Source organism: Pezoporus flaviventris, unplaced genomic scaffold, assembly GCF_033815535.1.
Source record: "Pezoporus flaviventris isolate CSIRO_AGI_PZ_B2104156 unplaced genomic scaffold, CSIRO_AGI_Pfla_v1 ptg000037l, whole genome shotgun sequence".
Classification (NCBI taxonomy): Eukaryota; Metazoa; Chordata; class Aves; order Psittaciformes; family Psittacidae; genus Pezoporus; species Pezoporus flaviventris.
The window spans coordinates 11,450,426-11,471,411 of record NW_026892585.1 but is presented as its reverse complement, the minus strand read 5'-3'; the positions used below and the strand labels follow the sequence as shown (position 1 = coordinate 11,471,411).

The window sequence follows — 20,986 nt, the reverse complement described above, 5'->3', positions numbered from 1 at the left end:
AGGAGAAGAATAACAAAGATAAGAAGACTCTATAAATCAGCAAGGTACCTAGGAAAAGACAAAAAGATTAAGCTACATAGCGATGTTAAACATGAAGGGCAAATAAGTACTGAGTAATAAAGATATGACCAGAATAGTTTCAGAAACGTGAATACATAAAGGTTTATTTTCTCCATCACTGCACACAATTTACTCCAATTAATGCTAATGGCATTTTGATGCACACAAGAATGTACCTCATGGATTCACCAAGTGAAGATTAAGCATATTTAATACATAACATCCTAAGTAAAACAGACTGAAAACAGAGAGCACATTTTGCTATCCTTACAGCAGTCTTCTATTCTGCAAATATTGCTATTGAAATCACTTGACCTGCCCATGAGGTAAGATGCAGCATAATTGGAGTAAGGATAAAAGAATCTATTCCTATAAAAAGAGCAAAGTGCCCTGCTGAAAGAAACATCTTTTGTTCTGAAATAGAAAAAAACAACAAACACAAAACCTCATTACTTGTCTCTTGTATTCAAAGAGAGCTCAGCTGAGATGATGAACACTGGTTATTACCTCCCTTTAGGCAGCATCCACCACTAAAACAATTTCAAGCACAGCCCCCAGCACTCATATGTGCTTAGGGCATTAATATTTAGGCCTATTTTAAGAAGTATTCTTCACTGAGAGCAGTGCTCTTAGGCTACCTGAATAGGCAGGATCCAGATCCCCACTTCTCAACCCCCAAATAAATGGGACACTTTCACCAATGCTGCTGGCACTAATAGATGCCCATGTAAGTGGCAGGTACTAACTGTGCAGCACAGTCTTCTCTTTTAAAGCAGTGGCCAAAAATCAATTCACTTCAGTGCAATTCAATTTCACATATGGAATAAAACTGTTTAAAACTCAAATGAAACATACTGTTAAAACAAAATTAGATCTCTTAAATGAAATTAAACTGTAGTTGAATTCAGGTTCCAGCTTCCAGAGGGCAGAGTTAGCTTTAGACTCATGCAGCTCTGTGCGCTTTGGCTGTAGGACAACACAATTTGTGTGCAGTCTCAGTGTTCTCTGTGGGAGAATTTGTATCATTTCTCCAAATCTATACATAAAAACTCTGAACATCTAGGGACCATGGAATCGATTTTACTGCAGCGATAAGACAAGTTGATATATAGCAACATAATGCACAATTTGTAAGTCATTTTCTGTATTAAGTCTTTGTGTGCCTGTATTAAATCCACTACAAAGTAGCATAAAAAAGCCCTAATAAAAAAGCTGAGGTTGGAGCCTCCTAGTAGAGTTCATCTGGGACTTCAGTTGTAGCCAACTGTGCCATTTAGTCTCAAAACCCAGTCCAAAGACAAAAATCTTTGTGATTTCTGACAGTAGTGACATGTTGAATACACATTCCCATTAACTATACTCTGTAAGAAAACCAGTAAGACAAAGATAAATGTTAACAAAAGGAAGATACTTGTTTTTACCTGATCAGCTGTGGTCTCAGAAGGAATTACTAGTACAATATCTCCCCGTTTTAAATTAAGCTCATCACTGTTAGCTGCCTCAAAATCATGTAGGACTTCAACCTGAAGGAAATAACATCAAACATGTGCTGTGATCAAAATGGAGACATTTTCTTAACAAGATTATGTTAAATCTTTAAAAAAAACAAACAACCCCAACAGAATATCGTGCTGCCTTTGTGCAAGCATATGGGTATAGACAGGAACATTCGAATCAACAAGGTTGAGATTGATTTGTATCACAGTTTTCTATTCATTTCCTTGAAAGCAGAACAGCTTAAGTAAGTCTTCTTGAGGCTACTTAAGGAAACCCAAGATCCCGCCCCAGTATCTCAAGGACAGATGATATTATAACACCCCACGAGTCCTGCCTCTTAGACAAGTTGTGCCACCCTTACTCCTATGTGAGGAACTTGCTTTCATTCCCAATGAGAGAGGGGTAGCAGGATTTGCAAATGAATGTGGGAAAGACTTCCAGGAACTGCTATTTCAGATTCCCATTCTCTTGCTGTGGCCACTGGATGTTATTCTTGCTGCAAATGTCCATGGAAATTTATGTGGGATGTACAGCACCCATTTCAACATGTGATCAAAGAGGCGAGTAATGGGAATCCTATTTAATGCTTGCCCTGGAGAGAGCTCCCATTTACTGGCAGACAGGCTTGCCAAAAATACCTGTCTTTCAAAGGTGTGATTATTAAAATGCTGGCAGGATCAGCATGTCATTGTGAACAGACCATTTTAACTAAATGGCTCTACCTCCTTAAGAGATGTGCTATTCTAGTTTTCTCCAAAGCACAGCCAGTGCCATGGTAACTCTGAAATAATGAAAGAAAATGGCATCAAGAGCCAGATGGTTGGCATCCATTCTGCTTCTCTTTACTTATGTCTGACCCAAGAGAGTGATGAAAAGCAAGAGATGAACTATGTCAGCATGTCCGAGTCAGAGCTGCACAATACTGCTCACCCTCACCTTAATGTTAATCTCTAAATTTGCTGAAAATACTGAGCAATGAGAATAGACCAAGAGGAATGAAATACTTACGGAGTGCTATGGGACTAATTAGTCTGAACTATGCAAATTAGAATAGGAAACATGTAAAGTTCATCCATCCTCAAGGAGCTGCTCAGTGATTCTGAAGTGAGAAGCATTATCAAAGAACCTTGTGAACCAGGAAACCCTAGGGATCTTGCCAGCCAAGGAGAGAACTTCTTATGCCTCATTAAACTTTACTGTTTGATTTCCCTAACAGTTATAACTATAATATTACTGAAGTCAGGGAATGACATTTTGGCTTTATAACCATCAACTGTAGAAGTCCCATGGGTTCCAACATAAAGAGAACTTCCACTATTGATTTTCAGGCCAGAAAAATGCCAATATTTAATATTCATAGAATCACAGGATGGTTTGGGTGGGAAGGGACCTTAAAGATCAAGTATATTGTTAGTATATTAGATATATCATTGGCATCTATCATAAAATATTGCTGACTAACTCTGGCAGTCTGCTTTTACTCAGTGTATGAATTTTCAGTAGCAATTTGGTGAGATAAAGGAGTTCTTGTACTTCAGTGAGTCTTACAGCTACGTAAGGATATGCACCACAACAACAGTGTGCAGAAAACGTGTCATCTCAGAATTCACATACAAAGCAACAATACACTATTAAAGTTGTGCCTGTGTGTATTTGTGTGTGCATGTGTCTGGCTGTTAAACTAAGCATCCTTCAGCCTCAAGAAGTCATCACACTACCTGCACAGACAGACACGTCCACAGAAGCTAGATCTGAGTGCATGTCTACAAGAAGAATGAAGAAGCAGACCTTAAAGAGAAAGCCGGGTGGCATTGCAGAAGCTGCGTCTTCTGCTGGAACAGGCTGATCCTGAGAAGGTGCAGCCTGGATTTCTTCTGCAGGTTTCTCCTCAGTTCCAGCCTGGGAAGTTTCACTGGAAGAGACGTCAGTGCCCTGAGTGCCCATCTCCGCTGCAGCATCTTTGGAATCGTTCATGACGGCTTCGTGTTCTTCTCCCTCCCCCTCATTGTTTGATGCTGGCTCTATTACTACTGAAGGGATGCTGCTGACCTTTTCCTGGGAAAAACAAAACCAAACCGAGTGTATTCAGTACTTTATCTCAAACAGCAAACCACAATTGTTTGTCTACTGCAAAGGGCATATATGAGAATGGAGATTTCCTTCTCTTCCTTTTCTTTCTACATTAAGAAAACAACAGTACTTGTGCAAGAATATAAATGAGTAACCCCTTCCCTGTTTTTACTGTTCCATTTCATCCTCCTGGGTCTACTTTTTACGTTACCGCAAATCAATGCAGTAAATAATAAAAATGCTCTGCAGATAGTTTGGGATGTCATTTTCAATGTGCATTGAAATTAACAGACCTTTCTCCTCCAGTCTGCTCTTTCTTAACTGTGGGTGGATTTGGGTAAAGCCACGAGTTCCAAGAGTCACCATCCTATAGTTCTTTGGGAATTCAAGTCAGCAGGGTGATAGTGAGACAAAAGTGATGAAAGAAGGAAACATGACCTTTTTCTTTGGCTGAATGAGATTTATCCTGGTTTACAGCAATGTAACCGAGAGCAGAGAAAGCAAAAAAGGCTAAGTAGGTAGCATCTGGCCAATAATGAAGTTTGGGGCAAAAAGCAGTTAATGAAACTTGCTGGAGCATCCAACCTGAAAAGAATGTGTTCACCAATCCTCTGCCAGACCATCCTACTACGAGCAGAAATACAACATGCAGTAACAGAGGTGGCAACTGGCTGCCCAGCTGCAGAGTTTGCTCTAGGAGCTGCTCCCCAGCTCCTCAGAGATTGCAGAAGAAAAGGCAGCAGGCCAGATGCAGATACATGGCTTGACCACCACAATTTACGTAAAACAAAGTAATGCTATTGATAGCACATGGTGCCAGGAGGCAGGAAAAAAATCATTACTTTCTCTGCCTATTTCACCAGACAGCCCTGTTCGGTTATGTGGTAAAGCTTGCCTCCACAGAGGAGCACAGAGAGACTACAGCAGGAACAATATCCTGCCCATGCTGCTTCTAGGCCCCTCACAGGAGCCATCAAGCCCCATTTCCATAAGCCCAGGGGAGCATAGGGGCAGAAAGGTGGGCACAACCCTCACAAGAAGGGGTACACTGTGTGGGCCTCTCCCAAGGCTAACCCAGTAGAACCTCAGCCTTGCCACTTTTTGGACTTGGGGGCTCAGAGCTCCAACAGCCTCAGCTCCTTTGGGCAGCTGAATCTGTCCTGATCCCCGTAACAAACTTCCCCATGCGCTGACACGAGTTACCTGAGACACATCAGCCTCCCTTTCCTCTCCCTGAGGTCTGTCACCTTCAGCAACACCCTCCTGCTCAGTGGTAGCAACACCATCACCAGCTCCTGCTGCCACAGCCGCACCGCCTTCTGCTTCCACAGCCCCCTCGGCAGCAGGTACCACCTACAACCAACAGAAGAGAGGGACCCTTCAGGGTGTGAGTTCTGGATATCTGCTGGAGACACCATGGACCAGCCTCCGCTCTGTGACTTCCCGGGGTGATGCCAACCCATGGCCTTGGTTTCACTGGGGTTCCTCCCAGGCTGTGGGAGAGAGAAAGCGCCAGGGTCAAGCTTGTGCGAGGAAGCCGATAACAGCTGGGGAAGGCACATCTATGAAACCCCACTAGAAAGCTCTTGGCACAGTCCTGCGGTGTTACTGCAGTAACAGTTTGCCAAGGCTCTAGTGTTCTTTCCTTCTCTTGCCTTCAAGCTGTATGGTATAAGAAATTCACCACAGGCTTCTGCTGAGAAGGAGGAGCTTGCAAGCAGCCCAGGGGTCCACAAGACCCTGATAGTGGAGTCTGTTCTCAGGAAGAGGCTCCAAGTGTTCTCCAGCTACTGCCACCTACCTCTAAACCTGGGATGGCTTCAAAAATACTTCCTTACTTCTTTTCTAATAGAAAGAGTGGCAAACTGGGCTATAGCAGCAGAAGCAAATATATTCTACAGCTGGATAAAGGTCAGAAATCTTCAGATTCCATCAGATATTAGAAAAAAAATGCAACTGTAAAGATCCATAGCTAGGTCAGGATAAACAACAGAAACATACATAAAAGCCCATTCAGTCTGGATGAGACTGAACTGTTTGTGATTGGTCTCTATTGAAAAGTAAATGCAGTTAGTTGTTCCAGTTCTTGAAATGTGGATAGAAATGTACCTGCCTATAGACTAGTGTTGAATCCTTCATCCAGCAGAGACTATTGGTGTAATTTAGGTATCACGCTAACACTGATCTTGGTACATACCTGTATATTCTTGCATTAGTGTATTGGATATACAGAGTGGGTTAACCTTAAGGGATGGAAGGTGGAAGGTAAATGATAAAACTCATTCTGTTAATCCAACTAATTTCAACAGGGTATCTTTAATGTATGACAGCATCAGGATAAAGTAAAAACACTAAAGTAAAACAGTTTGCTAGGTACCCATGTGAAGCTAGTTAGCAGAAATAGCTTTGATCTCCAGTTAACAGCCTCATACTCTTTGTTTCCTCAGTTTGATCTTTCTTCCACAGATGAGGCTAATTCAGCTACCTGAACTCAACTTGATGTACTTGTAATTAACTGTCCACAGGCACTCTTCAGGCATTGTTTTTCAGCAGTATCTAACATTCTGCACTATTCCTATTCATTACTATTAATTGACACGATAAAGAAATTCTTCTGGGGTCCTGGAGGCAGAAAATACTGAAGGGCTTTGTAGAAATCACTGGAGAAGCTTTAGCTTAAATTGAAAATGCTGCTGACAAAGAATGCCCTATTATAAAAAGAAGTAAGATCAAACGACATAGGCAGACGTTGAAATCCTCACTGATGACTTGCAAGGCGAGCAAGCTTGCCACTGCTAGTATTGCCAATTCTAGCAGCCTTGACCAAGAAGATATCCAAATAAAAGATGAGTGCAAAAGCCCTGGAAGCAGCTAGTAGGAAAGAGGGGAAACAGTGTGCGTATCAGATTGATTTTATACCGTGCACTTCTAATAGCATCCTGCAGAAATTGATCTCACTGTCTGTTGTGATTAGGATCAGCACTACTTTTCTATTTATTGGACTTGTACAGCCCATTTTATTTCACTGAGGAGGAGAATACTAATTTACATGAAGCAGCTCTCAAATGCCCTGCAGCGAAAGGGTGATGCTGTCACAGCCTGTAGCCATGAGCCGCTGAATGTATACCCCAGCTCACAACTGCCTAATCATTTGTTCTTGTGGCTTAGAGTACAAACTCAATGCAAGCTAGATGATTAAAAAAAGCTTTCACAAGAACACATGTGGGGTAACACAGAATGAACCTCACTACCAGCCTCAAACATATTTGAATAGTAGGGAAAAGAAAGAGGGAGGTTCATGCCACTGAATTCACGCCTTGCCATGGCAAACCACATACTCGCAGATAGTTACCTGTATTACCTTACTTCATGTAAAGCCCATCCTACAAATCTCTTTTCCATAGGTCATCAATGATACCAGACAGTCTAATAGTGTTCCAAATTAACTATCTCTAGCAGCATTACTGACATTTGGACAGTTGTCCCATTATACCAACCACAAAGAAAGGGTCATCCAGTATAATGAGGGCTGTGAAAGAAGAGCCACTTGACTGCTTTAATTGCAGCAGAAGTGGATGTTGCTTTACCCAGGGTGCAGCCGATTCAGGTGGTTGCATTCTCCTCTCGTTAACAGTGCTGGCAGCTCAACATAATGCCATGGATCTGGAAGCAAGAATGAACCCAGGCAGAGAAGAAGGAAAGGTCTGCCAGAGGAGCTCCCTCGGCGATGCTGCTTTTCCAGAGCTGAGGATCTCACCCCAGAAAGAACCTGGGTAGTTTTTGTGGCAGCTGGTTACAATCAAAGCTAAGCTAGTTAATATAATATCAAGAGGAACTGATCATCATGCTTTAAGGAATACATCAATTGCTTGCAAAGTTTTGGAAGACTTTTGGGGTGCTACTTAAGAATTGATTGTGCAAGTTACAGTATCAAAGGGATCATTCTCCACTGGAGACCAGATATCAGCTTAGCAAATAGCCTAATCTCTTATGGCAGCTCTCCGGCATACAGTGATTTTGTGATTTTAAATTGAACACAGGGTCAAACTTACCAGGTAAGAGACCTTAGCTATATAAGGACAAGATATATTAGAAAAAAGAAGAAATATTTCAAAGACTTGGCCTTAGTGCTCACAAGAGCACAGATTTCTTGCATGTTGCTCTTGGACCAGACTATCTTGGGAGCGACAAGCTACACTGAGGAGCAACGTAACACACACTTGCACTGTGTTGAAACTGAGCTGGGCTTGATCTACCATTCCCATCCTGTACTTTCTTGCTATTCCACTGGTTTCTGTGCTGTGTGGCAGTACTGGTAAGGTGTAAGACACCAGTGAGTCCCAAACTCACTTCCCAGTGAGCCACAGACATATCCTCAACTCTGGCAGAGCTACTGCTGTTTTATAGCAGGGTAACAAACCTAAGCTTGGGCAGCTGGACTTAACTATGTTTTGAAGCTTAAGCAAATGGTGACCAGCACACAATCCTTTTCTATACACTGTGACACCAAAATGAGTGACAACAAAAAAAGGAGGTTGTCAGCACCTCCAGATAGGAATCCTAAGGGATTAAGGAGTAAGTAAGGATTGTAACTAGGAGTTCCAATGTTTCCCAGTCCCTGCTTCTATCCCTGCATTTAATATGAAGCCGTTCCTCTTGTGCTGTGCCCTCTGCATGTTTGAAAGCATTATTATTTCACTTTAGTATAGAAGGATTCACAGGAAGTAGTTTTATCACCTCTGGAAAATTATAAGCAAAATATAATCAATCAAGTCTACACATGCACAGCTTAATGTATGTCACTGAGCTTTTCAGTTGCTTTGTAATTTGATTTTAACTATATCTAATTCGATGCTGGCTTTGTGCTTTAGCAAACAAGCTTTTAACTTGATTATTTTCAAATATCTGTTTTAGTTTAGGGTACATTGTGCTAGTAAAAGCTACTGGGATTCTATGCAATATATTTCCAAATGTCAATGGAAACAGATTTATACCTCCTTCAACCATGAAGCTGCTTTGTTTGCTGCCCTGAATATACTTATCACTGTACTGCTACAACAGACAGTTTCTAAGGCAGGTGCTGCATTGAATGAGGGATGCTCTGGTGTTAGAATATATACCACAGATAAAGATATATCTGTGCAGTGTTACAACAGATACCACAGCTGCATCATGTTGGCCTGCATACTGATGATGTGCAAATGACAACTGTATTCTTCACCATGATTCTCTTGAAGATATTAAAGCACAACCACAGCCTCAAGGCTGTTCACATGTACCTCGCTTTCTTTCTCAGCAACTCCAGTTGTCTCCTTATCCCCTGCCTCGACACTGTCCTGTATAAAGAGGAAATATGGTCATCACCTTATTCACGCTGAGGCAATAGCTGCAGAGAAATTGGTTATTAAGCAAGCTTAATAGAAGCACAGCATGTATGGGATGCAATGAAATGAATGGCTGGAACTAAAAGGGATAGTATATGGCAAGCAGAAAGATTCTTGGTGCCACATATAAGCTGAAATAAAAGTACTTACAGGCTAAAAGCCAACAAATAAAACCTTTTACATACGTTATTAGCAGCGGCAGCATCAACTTCAAAGAGCTGTTTAGTAACACCCCACAACCCACTGCTGACCCTGTGGTTTCCAGCACCCTCAAACTTCTCCCACCCAAGACTCCAAATGTTCCCATTATAACCTGTTGCTGCCCCTGCAACTCACCAGAGCTTCAAGGTAAACTTTCTAAAGCACTTACTTCTTCCACTCATGTTGGACTGCAACTCATTTAAAGGGGCTGTTCAAAAGAGGTGGGTCACAAAATTCATCATTTTTTTGCAGAATCACCCTTCTCTAGGTCCATATGCAGTGGTACGTGCAGCAGGTGCCTGACATTTAAGGAATTAGACATGTGTCAGTGGTGTTCCAAATCTGACACCCACTGAGGTGTTCAAGGGATTAAGTACACTGAATAATAACAGGCGCTCCCCAAACAGTACTGTTTACAGCACAGATGCCATCTAACACTAGGTCCTTTTCTACAGTTCTGTAGTTGCTAAATTGCTAAATTTCTATGTGGGTGAATTCAGGCCTGGTTTGGAACAGTTGGACATGCTTCTTTCTGTTCAGGTTGAACTGAGGACACAGGCTGTTTCTACAGACAGCCTGCTGAGGAAAAACAAATCCAAGCCCTGTGAAGGAAATCCACTTTGCTATTAAATTTTGAGGCTGTTTGCATACACAGCTAGATCAAACTTTCCCAAAGAGCTGTAAGGGTGAAGACAAATGATGCAAATGTATGTGAGGGCATGGTAGACTGGACCATCTGCTTTGGCAATCAGAAATTAGGAGACCTCAAGTACTAACGGCCTTCACACACCCAAACCTGTCACACCAAATTTTCTGTTGTAAGTTTTCAGTTTCAAGTGAAATGGCTGCCTGTTTCTTCTGTGCTGGAAGGATGCTGAGTTACATCCAAACTTCATGCCACTCATGTCTTTCCTAATCTAATCTTCTAGTATTGCCTGCGGTCACCTCATAAGCCCCAAACATGTCCAGATGCTGGGGCAAGGCAGACGCTGACAGCTGTGTTACCATAGAAACCTCTCACAGCCTTATCCCATTAAAATTACAGTGTTATATAACCTTCTCTTTTAATGACCAATTCTTCTTGGCCCTGCCATGCCTCTGCCATGGAGTCTTCCATTTTATATTAAGTCTGAGGGGAGTATAGAGAGTCTTAAATAGGAAAAACCCAAATATCAACAGCAAAATACACCTATTTCTGACCCTTGTGATGCACACAGCCACACACAGAAGTCTCACTGTTTTCCTTGTTTCTTCTACAGAAGAGGTATACACAAATGTTTCTATTGCCTGTAAAAGCTTTATGTCCAACTGCAAGTCAGTAGATAGATGCTTTCCCTACTTCTACTATTAAAAAGTGCTGAACTTCTGCTATCAGCTGCATTTACAAGTCAGTTTGCCTTCAGAAATGAGCATCATCCTGCACCTTATAGCCTGGAACATGACAGCCTCTGCCCTTCTCTTACTATTACCCTGGCAATATTCTGAATCCCAACAGCCCAACTTTGTAACTCTTTGCAGAAGAATCTAGTATATACATATACATATTTTTAAATGAGGCCTGTTTTCCTCACACTGGAAACACAGTTTTGGTGGGAAAGAGGAAAGTAACAAGAGCTATCCTTGCTTCCCAAAGCTCCGGACTTCCCAATTTGTCTAGTCAGATTAGTAGCATTTTGCTTTTGCATTTTTGGTTAGCTGGAAGTTGGGATTTTGTGAATGGTGGGGTGGAGAAGAGAGGCACGGAAGCACGAACTGTACCAATTTTAGGGCATGAAGGCCTAGTAAAAAGGATGGCTGCACTAACACCTCAGTAAAGTAACACCCTTGTTCCATCAAGTGAGAAAAATATGCTTCTGCAGACTTCAACAGAATGACACCATCCTACACCAGTTCCCTCCTGTTCACTAAAGCCATATATTTTTAATGGCCTCATCCTCCAACTTCACACCTGCACTTAGCTGCACACTCAGAATTAGGATGCAGTCGGTGGCTCCTCTGTATTTGACCACTGTATTGCTCTGCCAAACAATACATTCCACCATTTGGACATTCCACTATATGGACACCGCGATTTGCACATACAATGGGATTCAACCATAATTAGATAACCCCAAAAGTGCAGGGTGTTTCCTGGCTTCTGCTGTACTTGTTCAGTGTCTACAAAGAGTTTGTCAGGACGTAGTTTTGTATCTGCTTATACACAGCTTTGAAAACCACAATATTCAGCCGAGTGTCTGCTTTGATGGAAGAACATCAGAGTCCAGGCATGCATCAGATCCAAAGCACTGAAAGGCTCTTTCCAAACTAATGAGCATAATGGAAGCCAAAAAGCTGATCTCTGAGCAGTGCTCTCAACTCTCTCTGTCTTACATGTAGGAGAAGAAGAAAGGGAAATAACAAGATTTCATAAGCTTTCACTTCATTATAACATCCTCATGTTGCCTTTGTTTGAATGTGAGAAACTGATGTAGTGAGAGGTGTAGCATTATGTTGTGGTTTAAAACCAGTCAGGCAGCTCGTTCACTCACTCCCCGTCTTCTTGCCCTCCCCTTCTCCCGGAGGGACAGAGAGGAGAATCGAAAGAATGCAACTCCCCCAGGTTGAGATAACAACAGTTTAAGTAACTGAGGTTTAACACAAATCACTACTGCTACCACCAGTAATAATAACGATGATAGAGGAAATAACAAGGGAAGAGAACACAACACCTCACCACCAACTGACTGATAACTCGCCCCCCCCAGCCTGACCAAGCACCAGCCCATACCTCACCCAACCCCACAGTCCCCCAGCCCTTCCGGGTAACTCCCAGTTACCTCCCGGGCATGACGTGCTGTGGTATGGAATACCTCTTTGGTCAGTTTGGGTCAGGTGTCCTGTCTCTGCTTCCTCCCAGCTTCCCCTCCTCCCTGGCGGAGCATGAGCCTCACAAAGTCCTTGGTCAGGGTAAACATCACTTAACAACAACTGAAAACATTGGTATTATCAGCACTGTTCCCAGGCTGAAAGTCAAAACACAGCACTGCATCGGCTACCACGAAGGAGAAAAATTGACTGCTACTGCTAAACATAGGACACATTATTTGAAAAAGAATTAATGCATTTATAGAAATAAGTTAATGCATTATATCCTTCAGACTGTGCCCTTGGGGTTTTACAGCTGCTATGGAAATAGGGAAACGACTGTTTCAGTGTGCAGAAGTCCAGGCAAGGACTTTTTGCCATGGTTGACTTCTGTTGGTGCACATGGTCATTCTGTCCTAATTGCCAAACACTTTATCCCCTCCCCAGATAGGATCAGCTGTTGACAGCTATTAATAAAAACTTTGTTCATTCTATGGCATTTGAGACCTGAAGGATCAAGACAAAAATACGTAATGAGATCTCAGGCAGCAATTCTGATGAGCTCTCATAATGAAGTTGGCAATCTTGCTCAGGCAGAGTAGGAAACAGCAAGTAACTGAATACAGAACTCCCTGTCCTGCAAGTGGTACCCTACCCCCTGGACCATTCCCTCCCTAATTTAAATGAAAACCCTACCACAATATTTACTGTGAAGCTCCCCCAGTGAAGACTGCATACCATAAACTTCCTGGATTAATGGGATGTGACAGGAAACCTACCACAGAAAAATTAAACTGCTTAGGGGCTGTCACTCCAATCTGGAAGTTACCAAACTTGCATAAAGATTCCCAGAAAGAAGCTATCAATATTTTACAAGTCCACTTTTAAAGTAAACTGCCACTTTTGAAGCAAACGAATGCAGAGCTGTCGAGAAATGACATGCTCTCATCCTTTGCAACTCTGTACTTTCCTTAGCTTTGATCTTACTTGTCATTAATCCTAATCTTCCAAAATTCTTCTCTGCAAGTCCTGGAAAGCTCTTCCTGAAATAACAGCCCCCCAGAGCCAAATGCAGAATGACTCCATTTCAGACAGTTTAAAATCAACACTTTTAGCTTATTTTCCCAAATTAGCAAGGACAACTTCTTATTTCAAAAGAAATTAAGAAAACCCCAGCAAAACTAGCAGACAAAAAAAACAAACCCCAACTTTTTTTCTTCCTTAAATCCTTACAGATGAGTAGAATAAAGCCATCTAGAAATAATCTTTTCAGCTTCATTAATATTTGTTGTTCCACATTATTCCCTGCCATTCACTCAGGGGAAGAGGAGAGCTCCAACCCAATGACTGATTTCCCCTCCCTTGTCTCTCCACCTTCCCTCCCTCCTCCTTTATTCCAAACTATCAGATTTACTCTGACTAGACACGAGGCATTCTGGACAAGAGTTTGACAAAACAATGTGCCTCAGACAGGCAGTTTCATTCTTTGCCTTACTATGGAGTTGACAAGTTATTGCTGTGATTTATATCAACTGAAAAGAAACCACACAGGAAAGGGGAGAGCCTGGTCTCCATAGGCCACAGGGCTTTCTCCTGAATGCTGACATGTAAAGATCTCCAAACTGATAATGGAGTTCCCTCTTCAGATCATGGCTGGCTTCTAAAACCATGAATCTTGTAGATAACTTACATTACAATTGCTTTTTTCTGGTATTTTCATGCTTTAGCAAGGACCACACAATATGTACACTGGCTTAGTGCTCAGCTTGAAATGAGAAAACTGCTAATAAAGTCATCTAAACATGGCATCAATTCTTTCTCCTTTTGAAGTTCATCTGGAATCAAACAATCTGTGAAACCACAACCACTCAGCCAAACTTCAGTCTAAAATGCCAAACACAAGAGGATTACACTTTAGGGTGGATAGGAAGATGCGTGCTGGAGAGGCATGCTGTGACACAGCCTGGTGCTGGGGAAACCAGCCATGGATGCATGGTGATGATGGAAAGGGTGGCTGAAATGCAGCAGACACATCCACCATGATGGAAGGTGGCTCGGATGAGGCTCAGGAGGTGGCATGGGGGACAGGTCACTCACCACAGCCTGCTCTGCTGGCTCGGCAGGCTCAGCAGGGACAGCCTCCTTCTCCACACCAGCAGCAGCAGCAGCAGGGGTTTCCTCAACCTTGGGTTCCCCAGGTGGAGCTTCTTCAGCCTCAGTCTTTTGTTTTATGGATTTTTAAGTAAACAGTGGAAAAATTGTTGAGAAGTACATTATAATGGAGAGGGAGGAGGGGAATGGGAACTGTGCCTGGCACAATGCTGCTTCAGGCTCAATCTCACTGGGCTTTGCCAGGGAGAAGACAACCATGTTTGGCCTGACAGCATCTAAAGGGCATTTTCATCCTCGGTGTTCGATATGTAAACTGAGCCAGTCCTACATGCCTCCCTCACACAGAAAGAACACAACAGCTTCCTGTGTTACAGAAAGGAGTGAGGGAACTGGGGAGAAGGCACTCAAATTCTCTAGAAACTGATGGTAAGGCCAGAAGCTGAAAATGGCACTCATGTGCACCAACTGTGGGCTTCAAATGTAAGTTCTTTACATTGCCCCCTATTCCCTAGGTCTGCCTGTTCTCAGACAATATAGCCCCTCCTCCAGTGAAGATAAGAAGCAATTAACAGAGACTCAAACAGTTTTTATATGAACAAGGGCAACCACTGACTGCTGGAATTCTAGCAGTGAAAATCATCCCTGGTTTCTAATTAAAATGCATTCCCTCTTGAGCTCTCAATCAGCTACAATGCATCCATTTATCAACCCTGTATTGGGAATTCCACCCTTTTAAATTGTGGCCCAGGCTTGCTTTTAAAGCAAGAAGATCTAACAGATATCACCAGCCCTGCAACAGGTTCAGTCCTGTGGCAAAGTAGTTCACAGCAAAAGTGAGATCTCCAGTGGAGACATCACTTTGCAAATACACATGCATACAAGGGGAGAGCTGCAAGCTGTGCTCAGCATTTTCCATTTATAAAGATAGCTGACTCAAACAGATAAAATAACCCCAGTAGATTAATTTGCCATGAACAAATTGTTCAGCACAATATGAAGCTCAAAAGCTATTTAACTGCTTTGCAGCTGATAAACAGGCAGCTGGCTAGAAGGTCTCCTGTGATGAAGAGAGAGCTTCCGCAAAACTCTTAAAGACACTAAAATCTTCTCCACAATGGTATTTTTCAGGAAGAATCCCATAGCCTCTCACTTTTTTTCCTCACATATTCCTTAAGCAGCCTGAGTTTTAATGAGGTACAGGGAAGTCTGCCTAAGCAAGACCTTCAGGATTTGCCACAGCATAAAGAAACATTCATTATATTATACCATGCTGTGCAGAAATCAATCTGTGTAGTGTATTCATGCTAGCTCTAGGGAATTTCACAAAGAAGAAATAGGACTGAAATGAGAAACACAAAGTATATTTATCCCAGGTAAGATGATTAATGAGTTTCCTGAGGTTTAATGCTGGAAGAAACTTTTAGGCTCAAAATCACAGGTAACACTATAATGCAGATTGTACTGATGTTCTTAAAGTCACTTGTTGACAAGCAGTCTTCAGACTAGTTACCGCAATTCAGCTACCGGTAGTACCACCAGAGGCATTATACAAAAGCCACATTAAATAATATTGAGCATCACTCTGCTGCTATTAAGTAGCTATAGCACTCGCCCAGCAATGCTGCTATTCTACATCCTTACTCCAGGCTAACCAAAGACTGTAAGAGAAACTAAGAAACTGCCCAAGTATGATCACGTCCAGAAAGGTTCTCCACTCCTTAGAAGGGGACCATGCCTACTGTTCATATCTGGAGAATGGACAAAACTATAACAATACTGCAGACATTTAAACAGCCACCAGCTACTATCATCTGCTTGCTGTACACTGGACCATAGTACTCGTTCTTGTAATTTCTTACATGCAATAAATGAACAAACTGTTTGACTGCCCCTCTGAAAAGCTAATATAGCTTAGAATATCCTGGTTTTCTTTTCTTTTTCTCTGTGCTATCCTTGTGCAAGACTGTTTCAGTGAGTAATGATTTACAACAACAACATCACCCACCAACTCATCCAGCTTAAGGTTTTGTGACTTAGAGGATGGAAAACTCAAAAAGGAGAAAATACCTTTGCACAAAGGAGGAATGGTGCCAGTTTTTATAAGGTACTTAAAAAGGAAGCAAAAGCCACCACTTACCAAAGGCTCCGTCACATTCTCATTTGATTGCACTGTAAATGCAGAGGTATCCTAGATATAGAAATGAAAAACAGTGATGCAAAAATATTTGAGTCAGGATGTTTGCAGGTGTCTATCAAAGATCTGATTTTTTAATGGTTCATTCAGGTAAACACATAAGTAAATTCACATAGAGTAAGATGACAGATAATCTAAATAGATATTAATACTTATTATTAGTTAAGCACTATTAATATTAAAGACATTCCTTTTTCAGTTATACATTGGATGTTTCTAAACCGTGCAATGTTATTAAAGGTAGTGAAACCCTCTTCAGTTAATATATGTGAATAGCAAGGGCTTTGCTTCAGACACAATGGACTTCTAAGCAGTAAAACTCTGAATCCTTTTTGCAGACTACATGTGCCCATGCCTGGGGAGTACACTAACTCTAAGATCTTTTCACATCCTCTTGATGCTGGGCTTTTATTTCTTCAGTTAGTAAAGTAATTATAGATGCAAAATTTTACCTGCATTCAGAAGATACAAGAATGGAGATGTTTTCCAACTTCTTACTCACTCAGAACCAGTTAATCTGCAAAATATCCCTGGCCAAATCCTTTTCCTACTGCAGTGGGGGCATCGGATTTTGATTCCCTCAGGGCAAACATTTTGCCTTGATTATTAGCAGTGGCTCTCTGCCTGGCTTTTTGCCCCTTTGATCCACTAATTTAAATGCTCTGGAGCAGAATGATTAAGCACTGGAAAACTCATTTCCATCCTTGTATAAGCTCAGCCTCTTTGGGTGCTTTTAAAACTGGAGTACAGGGTGTGCTGTGGATGAGCCAGTCTCTAAAAGGATGCTGGAAATTAATGAGGCCTCAGGTTATCCACCTGAAATTTGGGATCTTGGCACAGCCCTAGAATAAGGAATATGGAAGCATAAACATGGTATCTTCATGCACTGTATCTCTGTTATGTCTAACTGAGTCTTACCACCAGCATGGCAACAAACGAATAATTAAGGTTTAACTTTCAGATTCAAATATATCTTCAATGAAAATTAAGATGCAGAAACAAAACTCATATATACACAGAGTTGCTGAAAGCACGTGAAACTGAGGAACCCACACTTTACAGGAGTTTGGAACTGTGAGACAAAGCCACAAAAGAGCACAATCAGGAAAAGCTAAAGCAGTCCTCTAGGGAGGTAAATAATCAGTTCCACTGAGGTAGTCAGATTTTTGCTACTAAATTCAGCCAGGCTCAGTGTATCAAGAGTATTAGCATCATTCCAGTAATATCTAGGAATAATTTCTGAGGACAGGGTTTGGACTGGCGTCAGTATGACCCTGTTGTACAGCTGTGTCAGTATGACCCTGTTGTACAGCTGTGTCAGTATGACCCTGTTGTACAGCTTGTCTGTAGAACACATTTCCTGAATAAGTACAGCCAGTGCTAATCCCTTCCTACCAGCACAGGAAAAATACATCTCAAAGCATGTTTATTTCTTACCTGTGCAAATCCATTAAACGCTGTGCTGGATGCCTATGTAGAAGTGAAGATCAGAACAAATTATCATGTGTTTACTGAAGCAGAACAGGAGTCAAAACATTTTTATCTGCACAATAAAAATGTAGGCCAGACATTAAAAAGAAAAAAGGGAAAAAAGAATAAAATGAGGGGTAAGGCAGCAAGAAACTTGATGACAGTGCTAGTTGATAAGAGGCGTCACAGGCTTAAAGAGAACAACGAAACCAAAAAGCAGAGTAACTTAAGCGACTCTACAAAACAAGAAAACAAAAAGGACTAGGTGCTTTTAAAGTTCTACAGGTAAGACACAAACCCTGCGAGACACGATGTGCCATCACAGCTCAAAGCTTCATTCCCCGTTTAGAAATGCAGTTTTGTCAGCCTGCTTCACTGCATGGCTGAAGGGCACCACAGGATGAACAGTTGCATGGCAGTTTCCAAAGAAAAGAATAGCACGGGCTTAGGAGGGGCAGTGGGAAAAACACACATGGATAGTTTTTATATGACAAGGTTATGCATGACCTAAGGAACTCTTTGTCTAGACTAGGCTACACACTGGGGTAGGTACCTCTTCTTTATCAGCCTCAATTTCCTGGTACAACAATCCATATCTCCGGTTAGCAATTTCATCTTCAGATAAATCTGAGTTGTTGGTCTCATTGTCTTTAGGACTAGTTGAACTCTCGGTGCTAGCATTTCTGGAATTTCCCATTTGAAACAGAGCCAAGGGTCTAGCTATATCCTTGCTTGGTCCAGGATTGCTAATGCCTGCCTGCTCTCCAGGCAAGCCTTGTTTTACTGGTGTCTCCTGAATTCTATTGGTTGTGCTTGCACCTACTTCTCCCCAGCTGGTACCAGTACCTCCTAGGTCTTGTGTAGACCATTTATCACTAATGCCTAACCAAACATTTTCCAAGTTACCTTCTTCTGAGTCTTGCTCCTTGGGGAAAAAGGGCCAATTATCCAGTCCATTGGCTTGGACATCTGACACATTAGAAAAACCCCAGGAATCATGAGTAACTGTTGGATCCCAGTTCGCCAGCCAGGGGTCCATTTCCAAGGCTTCAGGAACACCACTGCTACTAGGATGCTCTTCAGCTACTGCTGCTGCTGCCCTATCTGTCACTTGGTCTTCTGCATTACCTAGGCAAGGATTACCACAGCTTTTGCTAGCAGCATCAGCTGCCTCAGGCAGCAATGGCCACTCTTTTTCAGCAGCACCTTGACCTGCAGCAGCAGCACTACCATTTGTGAGGAGGCTGATGCTATTGTCTTCAGTTCCTTTACCAGATTCTTCTGCACTGAGGAATTCTGCATCACACAGAATGTTTCCAGTATCTGTAAGGTCCTTTTCTGTGTGGTCAGTTACCTCTAGGTCAACACGTACCCTCATTTTTATACACTCCATGGATGTACTCTCTCTAGTACCACTGTTAGTTTGGTCTAAACCATCTGCAAATGTCCTTTGGTGGTCCTGATCCCAGATACCAAAGACTCTCTCAGGTTCAGCACCAGTGCTTTCTATAGTTTTATAGTTATCCACTACTATTTTGTCCCCATCTTCCAGCCCTGTGCTTAACAATGGTATTTCTCCATCTTTCTCCTTAATGACATTGACCCATTTGAATTCTTCTTCCCTGGGGTTTTCTAGGTTAGCACCACCAGCTCTCTCAGCATCCCCATCGTTACCTTCTAACTCTAGATCTGATTTTGGTAAAACCTCATGAAGTTCTCCCTCATTGTTTCCCTTGGTTTTGCAACTTTGCTCTTCCAGTTCCTCTGTACCTTCTACCTCCTCGTAGTTAACAGCTCTGGTCTCTACCTTTTCACTTGGCTTGACACCTGCCCACTCGTCTTCCTCCCGCTCTTCCTCTGCCTTTTGCACATCACATGGGAGGGGTTCATCCAACAAGCTATCAGTTCCCAGGATGGGTGTCTCAAAACTGGTTATGTTCTCTAAAGGCTGATTGGTCACCACATCTTCCCATGGGACATTTCTGGCATCCAACTGGTCCTCCAGTGAAGTCCTCTGGTTTTCGTTTACAGACGCTGACCCTGGAGCAGCATCCTCCTGCTTCTCTACAGCAGGCCAAACACTAGCAGGCAGAGTACCCGTGGATTCGCTTGAGGTTTGCTCTGCCCCAGGGAAAAGCAAAGAACCGCCTGCAGTAATTTCCTGGCTGACAATGGGTGTGCTAACATCTAGGCCCCAGTTGAGTGAACCTAGATCAGTTTGAGTTCTGTTAATATCTTCTGATGACCCACTGTTTGGGGCTTCCTCCATGACCAGGTTACACAGGGAAAGACTTTTTGAAGAATCAGGCTTTAAGCAGACAGAAAAGCAAAGAAAAAACACAAGATGAAAAAGATAAAGGCAGACTTGATGAGAAAACACAAAATTCATATTTTACTAAAGCAATTTTAATTTAAAGAATGCAAGTGACTAAATTAAGCCATTTTAGGAAAAGCTATGTGGTTTGCAACATCTGGAGGCAATAGATTGCAATGTAAAAGAGCAGCACTGATAGACAAAACCAGAAAACTATGTATCACACCACACTGATTAAAGCATGTCTGTAGAGCGGTTGCAATTTTGAGGGGAGGTTTGCTTACCGGCTGCACCAATTCGCTGCTTGTCTGTAGAGAAGAAAATCACACGTATAAAACACAGAAAGAACAACTGATGTACTTTGTTACAGCAGCAGTTCATTAATTAGCACTTCTCTAACCAGCAGCAGGTCCCAAAGTGGTGTGGGGAAAGAGCGGCGGGTCCTTTCTTGCTGCTCCACAGGAGACTAATGCCAGGCCCCTGAATTTAAGCCATGCTTCCAGCTTCCATATCACATTATAAAAGATCTACATGCGTAATGAATATTTATCACTCCTTGCTTTCCCCTGTGAGCCACTGACATTTTGACCACAAAAACCCTATTATACCTCAAATGAAAAAAGGAGTTGCTCTGGGAGACAGTGATCAAGGAAGGAAACAAAAGTGGCAGTGGGGTTTACTTGTATTTACACCAAGGCATCGCTGCAAGCAGTGCAGAGGGCCCTGCACATGCAGCTCCTTCAATTGTCCATCACCCTGTGCCACACAGAGACATTTACAGTGCTGTGTACACTGCCACTTTGAGCAGATACAAATGCTGCAAGCAAGATCAACAACTGT

General features: G+C 42.3%; 3 protein-coding genes across 5 annotated transcripts in view; all 3 read right to left on the bottom strand.

Moving 5' to 3' along the window:
• VPS41 (VPS41 subunit of HOPS complex) overlaps positions 1–20,986 on the bottom strand; it is a 222,880-nt gene that overhangs the window by 1,098 nt on the left and 200,796 nt on the right. The gene's annotated exons all lie outside the window — the stretch shown is intronic.
• LOC133275011 (amphiphysin) overlaps positions 1–20,986 on the bottom strand; it is a 107,781-nt gene that overhangs the window by 2,353 nt on the left and 84,442 nt on the right. The window contains exons 14-21 of one of the 3 annotated variants that reach the window (XM_061464692.1): positions 20,431–20,454; positions 17,800–17,832; positions 16,306–16,356; positions 14,154–14,276; positions 8,907–8,963; positions 4,831–4,980; positions 3,346–3,612; positions 1,482–1,583 (exon numbers count right to left, since the gene is read on the bottom strand). In XM_061464692.1, coding sequence (XP_061320676.1) covers positions 1,482–1,583; positions 3,346–3,612; positions 4,831–4,980; positions 8,907–8,963; positions 14,154–14,276; positions 16,306–16,356; positions 17,800–17,832; positions 20,431–20,454 — 807 coding nt within the window. The remainder of the gene's footprint in view (positions 1–1,481; positions 1,584–3,345; positions 3,613–4,830; positions 4,981–8,906; positions 8,964–14,153; positions 14,277–16,305; positions 16,357–17,799; positions 17,833–20,430; positions 20,455–20,986) is intronic. The other 2 variants (XM_061464693.1, XM_061464694.1) reach the window with 2 other exon arrangements.
• Positions 17,841–20,421, bottom strand: LOC133275012 (uncharacterized). The gene has a single exon (XM_061464695.1). It carries the CDS (start codon positions 20,219–20,221, stop codon positions 18,356–18,358), a length of 1,866 nt encoding a protein of 621 aa, XP_061320679.1. The 5' UTR covers positions 20,222–20,421; the 3' UTR covers positions 17,841–18,355.

What these genes read in the sequence shown, in the direction of transcription:
- LOC133275012 (XM_061464695.1), bottom strand. Translation starts at nt 20,221, where the DNA reads ATGAATTTTGTGTTTTCTCATCAAGTCTGCCTTTATCTTTTTCATCTT.